The sequence below is a fragment of the Hylobates moloch genome, unplaced genomic scaffold, assembly GCF_009828535.3.
Source record: "Hylobates moloch isolate HMO894 unplaced genomic scaffold, HMol_V3 SCAFFOLD_17, whole genome shotgun sequence".
Classification (NCBI taxonomy): domain Eukaryota; kingdom Metazoa; phylum Chordata; class Mammalia; order Primates; family Hylobatidae; genus Hylobates; species Hylobates moloch.
Genome location: NW_026652292.1, coordinates 12,746,026 through 12,757,077, shown reverse-complemented (window position 1 = coordinate 12,757,077; position 11,052 = coordinate 12,746,026). Strand labels below are relative to the sequence as shown.

Here is an 11,052-nt window from a genome sequence, read left to right as displayed (position 1 = left end):
GTTAAAACTCTAGCCTCAGCTGGAGGAATGTGAGATACTCTGTCTTTGAGATCACAGATGTGTCCAAATCTAAGTGTGCTTTGTTACCTTGTTCTCATAGGAAGCCAAGCGCTTTTCTAACATAGATAAATCTTGGGTGAAGATCATGACTCGGGCACATGAAGTGCCCAGTGTAGTCCAGTGCTGTGTTGGAGATGAGACCCTGGGGCAGCTGTTACCGCACTTGCTGGACCAGTTGGAAATATGCCAGAAATCCCTTACTGGGTAAGTTCACTGGATCTTTGAAAGCTCTCAATATCCTTGAGACAAAAGGATACAGGGAGACTAGATAGCATTAGCCAATTTGTTTTCTTTTGCTGAGGCTGAATTTATATATAAAGCTGTTGCACAGATGAAACTGATATTTTGAAGCCTTATATTCGCATCAAAGACTTGCTAGATTTGTCCTGATGTTGGACTCGTAGGACTTAAGGTTGCTTCCATCACTGGGATAAGACTGTATAAACATTCTCATACAGTCCCTGCTTTAAAAAATTAATACACCTATTTTCTGACATTCTTCTTGAATAAACATTTATAGAACCAACATATTTATTATACTCATTATATGAAACAGTGTTTAGTATATACATGTAGTCAGGATTATATTAAAAAGTGTCTAACATAATATCTATCTACACATACGTTTATGTGTATGGAGGCATTGTGAATTCCAAGAGTCAAAGTTTTTTTGTTTGTTTTTTTTTTCCTTTGGTTAATCACAATAAAATAATGTAAGTAGATATATGTTACATAGTAATATGCTAAGTGTACATTGACACTTAAGGAAGTTAAACTCAAGTGCCTGAGCATTTAACTTAAATAATGATGTCTCCTTGGCCCACTCTGGGAGACAGTTGATCTTTCCCCATGAATACATCCTGATGGCCTCATGACCTGTAATAGGGTCCTGTGAATAACCAGCTTGTCCTGTGCACTGCGGGACTCAGGTCATCTAAGCCAGGCTGCCCTCATAGACACATTTGATGGCTAAAATACTGGGCTTCAAATGGTGCTTTGGCAGGATCTCGATGAAATAAAGAGAGGAGTTTATTAAAATTGAACAAAAATGTGACTATGCTAAAAATGGAAAAAAGACCTTTAAGAGGGTACTTGTAAGCAATATGGATTACTTATTTATTCTTGGCTAACCAAAAAAAAGTTTGAGACGGCTGCTGAAAAATAACAATGCAATGAGAAAGTTAAGGTCAAAGAAAAAAAGGGTTAATAAGCTCAGAGGGTAAAATTGGTGCAGAGAAAAACTACAAATGGACCTTTGATTTAGAGAGCAAAGATCCTTCCTAGGGCCCAAGGTAAAGGGTGGCATATGATAGGTTCATAGGATTCATAGAATAAAAGTTACTCGGGGAGACATTATGTTTTGTTGTCCTCAAATTGATAATTTGGAGGAATTTCTGTTGTGTATCCTATTAAAAGGGAACCCAGAGCAGAATCTCCATCTGCCTTCTTATCACAGCGTGAGTCAAACATGAGCCTCTCTAATGGAATGGCTTCATCCAGGGAACTAAGGGAATGGAATCGCTGCATACACTTCAATGACTCCTCCATGAATATCACTTTCATATCCATGTTGGTGGAAGGTATTGGGCAGCATAAAACGTGAGAGAGGTAAACCCTGACAAGAATGCAGAGGACAGGCAGTCTGCCCTGCTGGTTAAGGACAAATGCATAGGCTTCAGCATACAGCTGGGGAGATGTGGAAGTTGGTGGACTTTTAGGAAAGTTGAAGAGACTAAAAACCATGCGTATATGGATGTCCACCCCACTACCTTGAAGCTAGAGGTAGGGCCAAGATTTTCTGTAGCAAATATTTGCAAGTTTACTCTAATTTAGGTGATGGGTGTTTCAAAGGCCTATGCTATAGAGCAGGGGTCCTCAAACCTTGGCACCAGTCCGTGGCCTGTTAGCAACAGGGCTGCACAGCAGAAGGTGAGTAGCAGGTGAGTGAGCGAAGGTTCATCTGTATTTACAGCTGCTTCTCATCACTCGCAGTATCACCTGAGCTCTGCCTCCTGTGAGATCAGCAGCAACATTAGAGTCTCATAGTAGTGCAAACCCTATTGTGAACTGCGCATACACCCTATTCTGAACTGTGCATGTGAGGGATCTAGGTTGCGTACTCCTTGTGAGAATCTAATGCCTGATGATTGGTCACTGTTTCCCATCATCTCCAGATGGGACCATTTAGTTGCAGGAAAACAAGCTGAGGGCTCTCACTGATGCTACATTATGGTGAGTTGTATAATTATTTCATTATGTAATAATAATAGAAATGTAAGTGCACAATAATAATAGAAGTGAAGTACACAGTAATATAATGCACTTGAATCATCCCGAAACTACCCCCACCCCTGGTCTGTGGAAAAATTGAAAAATGGTCTTCCATGAAATTGGTCCCTGGTGGCAAAAAGTTGAGGACTGCTGCCATAGAGTATCACCATAAACCTAAGGAGGCTTTTGAAACACCTTGGCCGTAGCCAACACCAATGTCAGTAAAGCACCCTTTAAATGTTTACTCTAAAGCAAAACCATTTGCAAGTAATTCTTCTAACATAAAGATGTAGAAAAATGGAGTCTTAGGGATTAATGAGTTGATCTCCCTTATAAAATTATTAGATCAAGTCAAGTAACTGTTGAAGGACAAAAAGATTGTTTTCTAATGATTGATGCTGTGCCATTCCATTTAGCCTAATAATTATTTGGCATGACCAAATGTGGTTCAGGCACCACTGAGGGTTCTTGGATATAGACCCAGCATGAGTGCTCTGTGCCTAACACCAGGATCAGGTCAGAGAGAACAAGAAAAGGGTTTCTGAAAGTTTCCCTGCTCTGGGGGTTCTTCAACATGGAAGGACTGAGGGGCAGGGACCACTAAGACATCATGAAGGTTCAGTTACCGCTGAAACACTTGCCGAGGAACTGGCTACTGGACTACCTACAGCTGAGTTTATCACTTTTCTCTCCCTTCCTCATCTTCCACCTACCACCGCAGACAGACAGACAGACAGACAGGCACACACACATGCACAATCCCTCCTCTATTTTTTTTTTTCTCTCTCCTTTTATTTTTTGAGATGAGTTCTCACTCTTTTGCCCAGGCTGGAGTGCAGTGGTGCAATCTCGGCCCACTGCAGCCTCCGGCACCCAGGTTCAAGTAATTCTCCCACCTTAGCCTCTTGAGTAGCTGGGAATACAGGGGCGCGCCACCATGCCCAGCTCTTTTTTTTTGGCATTTTTTTTAGTAGAGATGAGATTTCACTGTGTTGGCCAGGCTGGTCTCAAACTCCTGACCTCAGGTTATCCACCCACCTCGGCCTCTCAAAGTGCTTACAGGTGCGAGTCACTGTGCCTGGCCTATTTTTCTCTTTTTTTATTCTTTCTTTTTACTATGGACATATTCTATTCTGTCACCCAACATTTTGGCATTATTTTATTACCCTGCAGAGAAAATGTCTACTCTAAAATTGTTCACACTTTTTTTTGTAACTGAGCTTTCCCTGTCTTTTGATTTTGTTACCAAGGAGAGGTTATAAGCAATATATGTAAGCTTTGTATAAACATTTGAGAATTCATATTTATACAAAAGCAACACCCTCCCAAGCTGTCAAGGATCAGCATGGACCGGAAGGGTCTTCACACAGATCAGATCATAATTTGAGTTGGGGTAATCGGACTGTGTCGTGAAGATAAGGTGTCTTCTCTATACCGTCACAGGGGTTTGGCTATCACACACCACAGCCTCCTTCCATACTGGTCTAACGGGATAGAAAATGTGACCCGATGCCTCACCAGAATCAGACCAGGCTACAGTGAGGAGGATAACAAATACATCAAAGTTATTCATATAAGGATTGGGATATTTGAAATAACAGAATTAGTAGTTTTAAACTGAGAAAAGTTTAGTTTTTTTTAGCTAAAACAAAAGTAAACGTCACAAACATTTAAGTGAGACTTTAAGAAAGTGAGGGGGGAGAGAAGAAAACAGACTCTCCAGGCTGTCTCTGCTTTTATCCTGCCTCTTATTTGAGGCCAGGCTTTGTGCCTTTTCACATGTCCAAAGTGAACAAGTCCCATCGCTGCAAGAGCTTGTTTTACTGAGGATCCCGTGAGAGCTGGAGAGGATGATTTCAACCCACGCGCCCAGGCTTATCCATGATCATCCCTGTAGACATGTCCATTTCTTTCCCAAATTCCTTACTTAGCATGACCCTCTCTTTGTATCTCCTTCTTTTCTTTGACTTTTTCTCAATGAGTGCCCTCCTTTGTCTTGAGGAATGTAGCTCAGATTTGTCCTCAGCCTGACATCCCACTCAGCAAAACGAGTCCAGCAGTTGACGAATGGTGAATTGTCCAGCACTCCTCACGCATGCCCTGGGAGGCTGCCACCAGGCTCCAGTTTCTGATCCAAGTAATCCTCTAGTAAAGACTTGATTTTTCCTAGAAAGTGAATTCTGCTGCTATGAAATAAAAATGTTTCCTTATAATTTTACACAGGAAATAAAGAAATAATACAATGTTCACAAAGAAGTGAACAACAAACACTGGGGTCTACTTGAGGGTGGAGGTGGCAGGAGGGTGAGGATCGGAACACTACTTATCAGGTACTATGCTTATTACCTGGGTGATGAAATAATCTGTACACCAACCTCCCGACATGCGGTTTACCTATATAACAAACCTGCACATGTACCCCTGAACCTAAAATAAAAGTTGGGGCCAGGTGTGGTGGCTCATGCCTGTAATCTCAGCACTTTGGGAGGTTGAGGCATGTGGATCATTTGAGGTCACGAGTTAGAGACCAGCCTGGCTAACATGGTGAAACCCCATCTCTACTAAAAAAAAAAAAAAAAAATTAGCTGGGCATGGTGGCACAGGCCTGTAGTTCCAGCCACTTTGGAGGCTGAAGCAGGAGAAACACTTGAACCTGGGAAGTGGAGGTCGCAGTGAGCCAAGGTCATGCCACTGCACTCCAGCCTGGGTGATAGACTGAGACTCTGTCTAAAAAAAAGGTCGAAAAAGGCTAAAATGAATAATAATACAAATGATAAGGGAAGAGCAAAAATTAAAAAAAGAAGTACAATTAAAATCATCATAATTATAACAAAATATGCCAGAAAATGAAGATACAGAGCTATAATTAAGAAAACAACAGAATACACATATCCATAACATCAGGAATGACCATAACAGAAAGCAAATACAGAAATAAAAGCTCGGCTGAAAGCAGGTCAGCGATCGGGAACATTCAGTGGATTTTGGAAACTCCTGGAGGCAGAGACGAGTGCCACAGCTTTTCCCTGGAGCTCGTCACAGCTGGGTTTTGCTTCTGCTTGGATGACGAATTCATTGGATTCTCTTTTAAGTCACAATTTCAAGTATTGTAGGGAGCCTTTAGATGACATAGTGCTGGGCCTGGAAACCCAAACCCAAAACCAAAACCTGCCTGGCTGTGTTTTTATCTTACTCTCTACATAGAATATACAAGATTTTCCAGACTGTGCAAAAGGTGTACATTATACTTGTGAAAAATGAGGGAATTCTGCCACCAATTTTGGGAAAAAATTATTTCTCCATCAGAATGTGGAATGTTATTTGAAAACATTCTTAAAAAATTGAAAAATTAAAAACAGTGAGAAGTCACATAGGAAAATGAGATTGTCACAAGTCACACAATCTTCTCCCCTTTTCCCATCCAGGTTAATTTATTCCTTGAACGACCAGCTTTGCGTGGTTATAAAGGTTTATGTTTTTCCTCTCCTCGTAGGTACTTGGAGAAAAAACGACTGTGCTTTCCTCGGTTTTTCTTCGTCTCAGATCCTGCTCTTCTAGAGATTCTGGGGCAGGCGTCGGACTCCCACACTATACAGGCCCATTTGCTGAACGTGTTTGACAACATTAAATCTGTCAAGTTCCACGAAAAGGTTCGCCTAATTCTAATGGCAGGCCAACAATCACCGTACCTTAGAACCTCAACTATCTTTAAGTAGCTCTTTGAAAACGAGTTTATAACAAGGGTTGCTTCCCTGTTCATTAGCTCTTGGCCAGTGACTAAAAACAAATCTTGGGGCCCAATTTACCTTCAGAACTGCGTAATTTCTTACTATCCAAAGTGTAGATTCAAATTACAAAAATACTAGTTTAGGATTAAGAATGCATTTATGTAGCATTCATGATTTTACACACCAAGTTAACTAGTCAGAAATCCAATAAGATGAAAAACCAACTGTTCATAAAATAATGTTTTAACTAAACGGAATTGCCCTCATGATTTAATTGTTTTAATCTGGTTTCGGCATACTTTATTCAATTTTTTTTTTTTTTAACACTTCCATGTGTATAGAATCAGGAAGCTGCATGAGACTCACGATAGGTCATTTAACTTGACGGAGACTACACTTGCACAGCTGCCAAAATCTATTGTCTAATCCATCCCTCCACCCAAATTCCCTAGGAAAGTGACTCTTCTTGTTAGATATTGTATTCAGTTTCCCTCTGGTGCTTCATACAAACCCCTAGTGACATTCATTTCTTCATCCTAGCATGCAGTGTTACATTTATTGAGCAACTACCATGTTCCAGATGTCATGCTTAACACTGGGAATACACTAACCTTCCCTGAACTTGTGCTCTGGTGGAGGAGACAGGGAAGTAAACAAGTAGCCTTCAGAGTCCAGTTAGGGAGTGTTAGAGCTATTCCATTCGAAGCAATTAAAAGCCACTTGTTAAGGTCAAGCTCCTTGCTATCTGAGAGACATGATGCTGGCCTGGGGTTCCCAGGAAGAGTATAACGTGATCAACACTGAAGTCAGTTTTATGTACTATAACACTCAAGAGAAATTGGGCAATTAAATTGCTGATAATTTTGGACTTGAATTATTATTATTGTGCTTCATTAAGCACAAAGAACGTGAGAATGCCCATGAGGGAGCCCTAACCTGGGTGTATGGGGGTGTCGGGGAAGTCTTTCTGCAGAATATAAATTTGCACTGATGTTTTGAAGGTAAGCGGAATATAACCTTGCAGGTGAAGAAGGGAAGTATGGTCAGGTCAGAAGAAGAGCATGTGCAAGGGAGGTGTGGGCGCCCGGAAGTGTGGGAAGCCCAGGATGTCAGCAGCGTGGATGTGTGAGGGAGTGTATTAGTTTCCTAGGGCTGCTGTGGCTTAAAAACAACAGAAATGTATTCTCTCAAAGTTCTGGAGGCTAGAGGTGACTACATCTTAAATTGATCACATCTGCAAAGACGCTATTCCCAAATAATGTCACATTCACAGGTATCAGGGCTTAGGACTTCAGTATATCTTTCTGAGAGACACAGTTCAACCCACAACAGGGAGCCATGAGCAAAGAGAGAAGGGGGATGGGCAAGATTCCAAAGGCCAGGTGCATCACATTACAGAATTCAGCTTCATCCCGAACATGATAAAAAGCCACGGGAGGTGTTTAAGCAGGGCAGTGACCTGATTTGTGTTTCAGAAACATTCTCTGGTACAGTGTAGGAGGCGGAATGAAAGGGGGCAAGGAAATCAATGTAAGAAGCAAAATCAGGATAAAAAAGGCTGAACAGCTGTAACAAGGTTTTGTTAGAGGGGACAGAGAGGAAGGAAAACAGGATGGATTTTAATGGTTCAAAAATCAATGTTTCTTGTTGTTTTATTGAATGTGTGGGTTGAAAGAAGGGACTAAATTCATCAGAAAATTCTTCCTGATGTTTCGCTTAAATCCTCTGCCACAGCACTAGGACATCATGGTCCAAGAGCAAAGCTTCTCACTGTCTCAAGTTGTATGGAAGATAATTTAAGTATCTTTCGGTATCTTATTGACTGTGTAGCTCCCTTTTGTTAATTAAATGCCCACAGACTTTTAGCCTTTATTCTTAGCAGTTGTTTCTTAAGATCGCATTGCTTTTAGTTTTTGTTGCTCCTGCCGTAAGGTTTCTACAATCAGGGGCAGATTTTGGTTGTGTAGGTGCTGAATCTTGTAAAATTGTAAGTACAAATTCATATTCAGGGCCTTGGAAAGGGTCTGTGTAAGTGAGGGGCCCTGAAACTGAAGCCTCATTAGCTTTTTGGTAGATCACTTCTGTCTACAGCTAAGGAGGACTTAGTACAGCACCTTAGGTTTTAGAAGCCTCATTTCATTTGGGAAACTTTAGAGATTTTAAAAATCATCATATTTGTATTAAATATTTCTTTTAAAAATAAGTTTCCCCCCTTACAGTATGGTTTATTTGGAATTGATTTCTTTCTTTCTTTCTTTTTCTTTTTTTTTTTTTTTTTTTGAGATGGAGTCTCACTCTTGTTGCCCAGCCTGGAGTGCAATGGCACGATCTCGGCTCACTGCAACCTTGGCCTCCTGGGTTCAAGCGATTCTCCTGCCTCAGCCTCTCAATTAGCTAGGATTACAGGTGCCCACCACCATGCCCAGCTAATTTTTGTATTTTTAGTAGAGACAGGGTTTCACCGTGTTGCCCAGGCTGGTCTTGAACTCCAGACCTCAGGTGATCCACCTGGCGCGGCCTCCCAAAGTGCTGGGATTACAGGCATGAGCCACTGTGCCCGGCCTGGAATTGATTTTATATTGCCTTTTAGATTTCATGGCTTTTTTTTTTTTTTATTGTTTTGAAGTAGTTTATATTTGGCTTTTACAGTATTTTATAATCTGTAGCTTTACTTTCTATGGGAAGGACAAGTCAATAATTAGTTTTTACTTTTTATATGACTATAGCTTTTTTTTTTTTTGGTTTCTAACATAGATCTATGATCGAATTCTGTCAGTTTCCTCTCAAGAGGGTGAGACGATTGAATTGGATAAACCTGTCATGGCAGAGGGCAATGTGGAAGTTTGGCTTAATTCTCTTTTGGAAGAATCTCAGTCCTCATTGCATCTTGTGATTCGCCAGGCAGCTGCAAATATTCAAGAAACAGGTTTCCAACTAACTGAATTTCTTTCTTCCTTCCCTGCTCAGGTCAGTGTATTGAAATTGGAAAGTATGTTTTGTAAAATAGTCATTTTAAATCTCAGACATTACCTATTGTAAGCTTCACAAATGGCTATAATTTAACTCTAGACCAGTATTAAGATTTTCATAAGGACCCATTAAATATACTTAACCTTTAAGATTTTAACTACAGATTATATGGTCATATATCTATAGACTTAAATGTAAATTTGGGTTATAGATATATTTGATAGATTGTCTTTAATTTAAACCAGTTTTTTCCCTAATCAATCTTTTGATGTAACAATGTACAAAAGTCATGAAAATGAACTGACTGAACACTTTACTAAAAAAAGAAAAATAGATTCAGCATTAAAATACAGGAAACAATATTTCTTAGTTACTGTGATTAATAAAAATTTGGTGAGCATCTACTGTGTCTCAACATTATGCTAGTTTGGGTAAAGCAAGTTTCAGACGTTCTTTGCCTGCAAGCAGCTTAAAATCTAGGGAGAGAGTTTGAGGGGTGGAGCCAAGATGGCCGAATAGGAACAGCTCCGGTCTCCAGCTCCCAGCCCCAGCGACACAGAAGACGGGTGATTTCTGCATTTCTGCTTGAGGTACCGGTTACATCTCACTAGGGAGTGCCTAACAGTGGGTGCAGGACAGTCGGTGAAGCTGCACTGCGCGCGAGCCGAAGCAGGGCGAGGCATTGCCTCACTCGGGAAGCGCAAGGGGTCAGGGAGTTCCCTTTCCTAGTCAAAGAAAGGAGAAACAGACGGCACCTGGAATATCGGGTCAGTCCCATCCTAATACTGCGCTTTTCCAACGGGCCTGGAAAACGGCACACTAGGAGATTGTGTCCCGCACCTGGCTCGGAGGGTCCTATGCCCACGGAGTCTCGCTGATTGCTAGCACAGCAGTCTGAGATCAAGCTGCAAAGCTGCAGCAAGGCTGGGGGAGGGGCGCCCGCCATTGCCCAGGCTTGCTTAGGTAAACAAAGCAGCCAGGAAGCCCGAACTGGGTGGAGCCCACCACAGCTCAAGGAGGCCTGCCTGCCTCTGTAGGCTCCACCTCTGGGGGCAGGGCACAGACAAAAACTCAGCAGGAACCTCCACAGACTTAAATGTCCCTGTCTGACTGACAGCTTTGAAGAGAGTAGTGGTTCTCCCAGCATGCAGCTGGAGATCTGAGAACGGACAGACTGCCTCCTAAAGTGGGTCCCTCACCCCTGAGCAGCCTAACTGGGAGGCACCCCCCCAGTAGGGACAGACTGACACCTCATTCAGCCGGGTACTCCTCTGAGACAAAACTTCCAGAGGAACTGTCAGACAGCTGAATTTGTGGTCTCACGAAAATCTGCTGTTCTGCAGCCACCGCTGCTGACACCCAGCCAAACAGGGCCTGGAGTGGACCTCTAGTAAACTCCAACAGACCTGCAGCTGAGGGTCCTGTCTGCTAGAAGGAAAACTAACAAACAGAAAGGACATCCACACCAAAAACCCATCTGTACATCACCATCATCAAAGACAAAAAGTAGATAAAACCACAAAGATGGGGAAAAAACAGAGCAGAAAAACTGGAAACTCTAAAAAGCAGAGCACCTCTCCTCCTCCAAAGGAACGCAGTTCCTCACCAGCAACAGAACAAAGCTGGATGGAGGATGACTTTGACAAGCTGAGAGAAGAAGGCTTCAGACGATCAAACTACTCTGAGCTACGAGAGGAAATTCAAAACAATAGCAAAGAAGTTAAAAACTTTGAAAAAAATTAGAAGATTGGATAACTAGAATAACCAATGGAGAGAAGGGCTTAAAGGAGCTGATGGAGCTGAAAGCCAAGTTTCGAGAACTACGCGAAGATTGCAGAAGCCTCAGTAGCAGATGCGATCAACTGGAAGAAAGGGTATCGCTGATGGAAGATGAAATGAATGAAATGAAGAGAGAAGGGAAGTTTAGAGAAAAAAGAATAAAAAGAAATGAACAAAGCCTCCAAGAAATTTGGGACTATGTGAAAAGACCAAACCTACGTCTGATTGGTGTACCTGAAAATGA

At 41.8% G+C, this 11,052-nt stretch overlaps 1 protein-coding gene across 1 annotated transcript in view; it reads left to right on the top strand.

Moving 5' to 3' along the window:
* Nucleotides 1-11,052, top strand: part of DNAH5 (dynein axonemal heavy chain 5) — a 329,923-nt gene that overhangs the window by 163,643 nt on the left and 155,228 nt on the right. Inside the window, exons 32-34 of the mRNA XM_058430225.1 lie at nucleotides 101-264; nucleotides 5,825-5,981; nucleotides 8,814-9,026. Of these exons, the coding sequence (XP_058286208.1) occupies nucleotides 101-264; nucleotides 5,825-5,981; nucleotides 8,814-9,026 (534 nt within the window). The remainder of the gene's footprint in view (nucleotides 1-100; nucleotides 265-5,824; nucleotides 5,982-8,813; nucleotides 9,027-11,052) is intronic.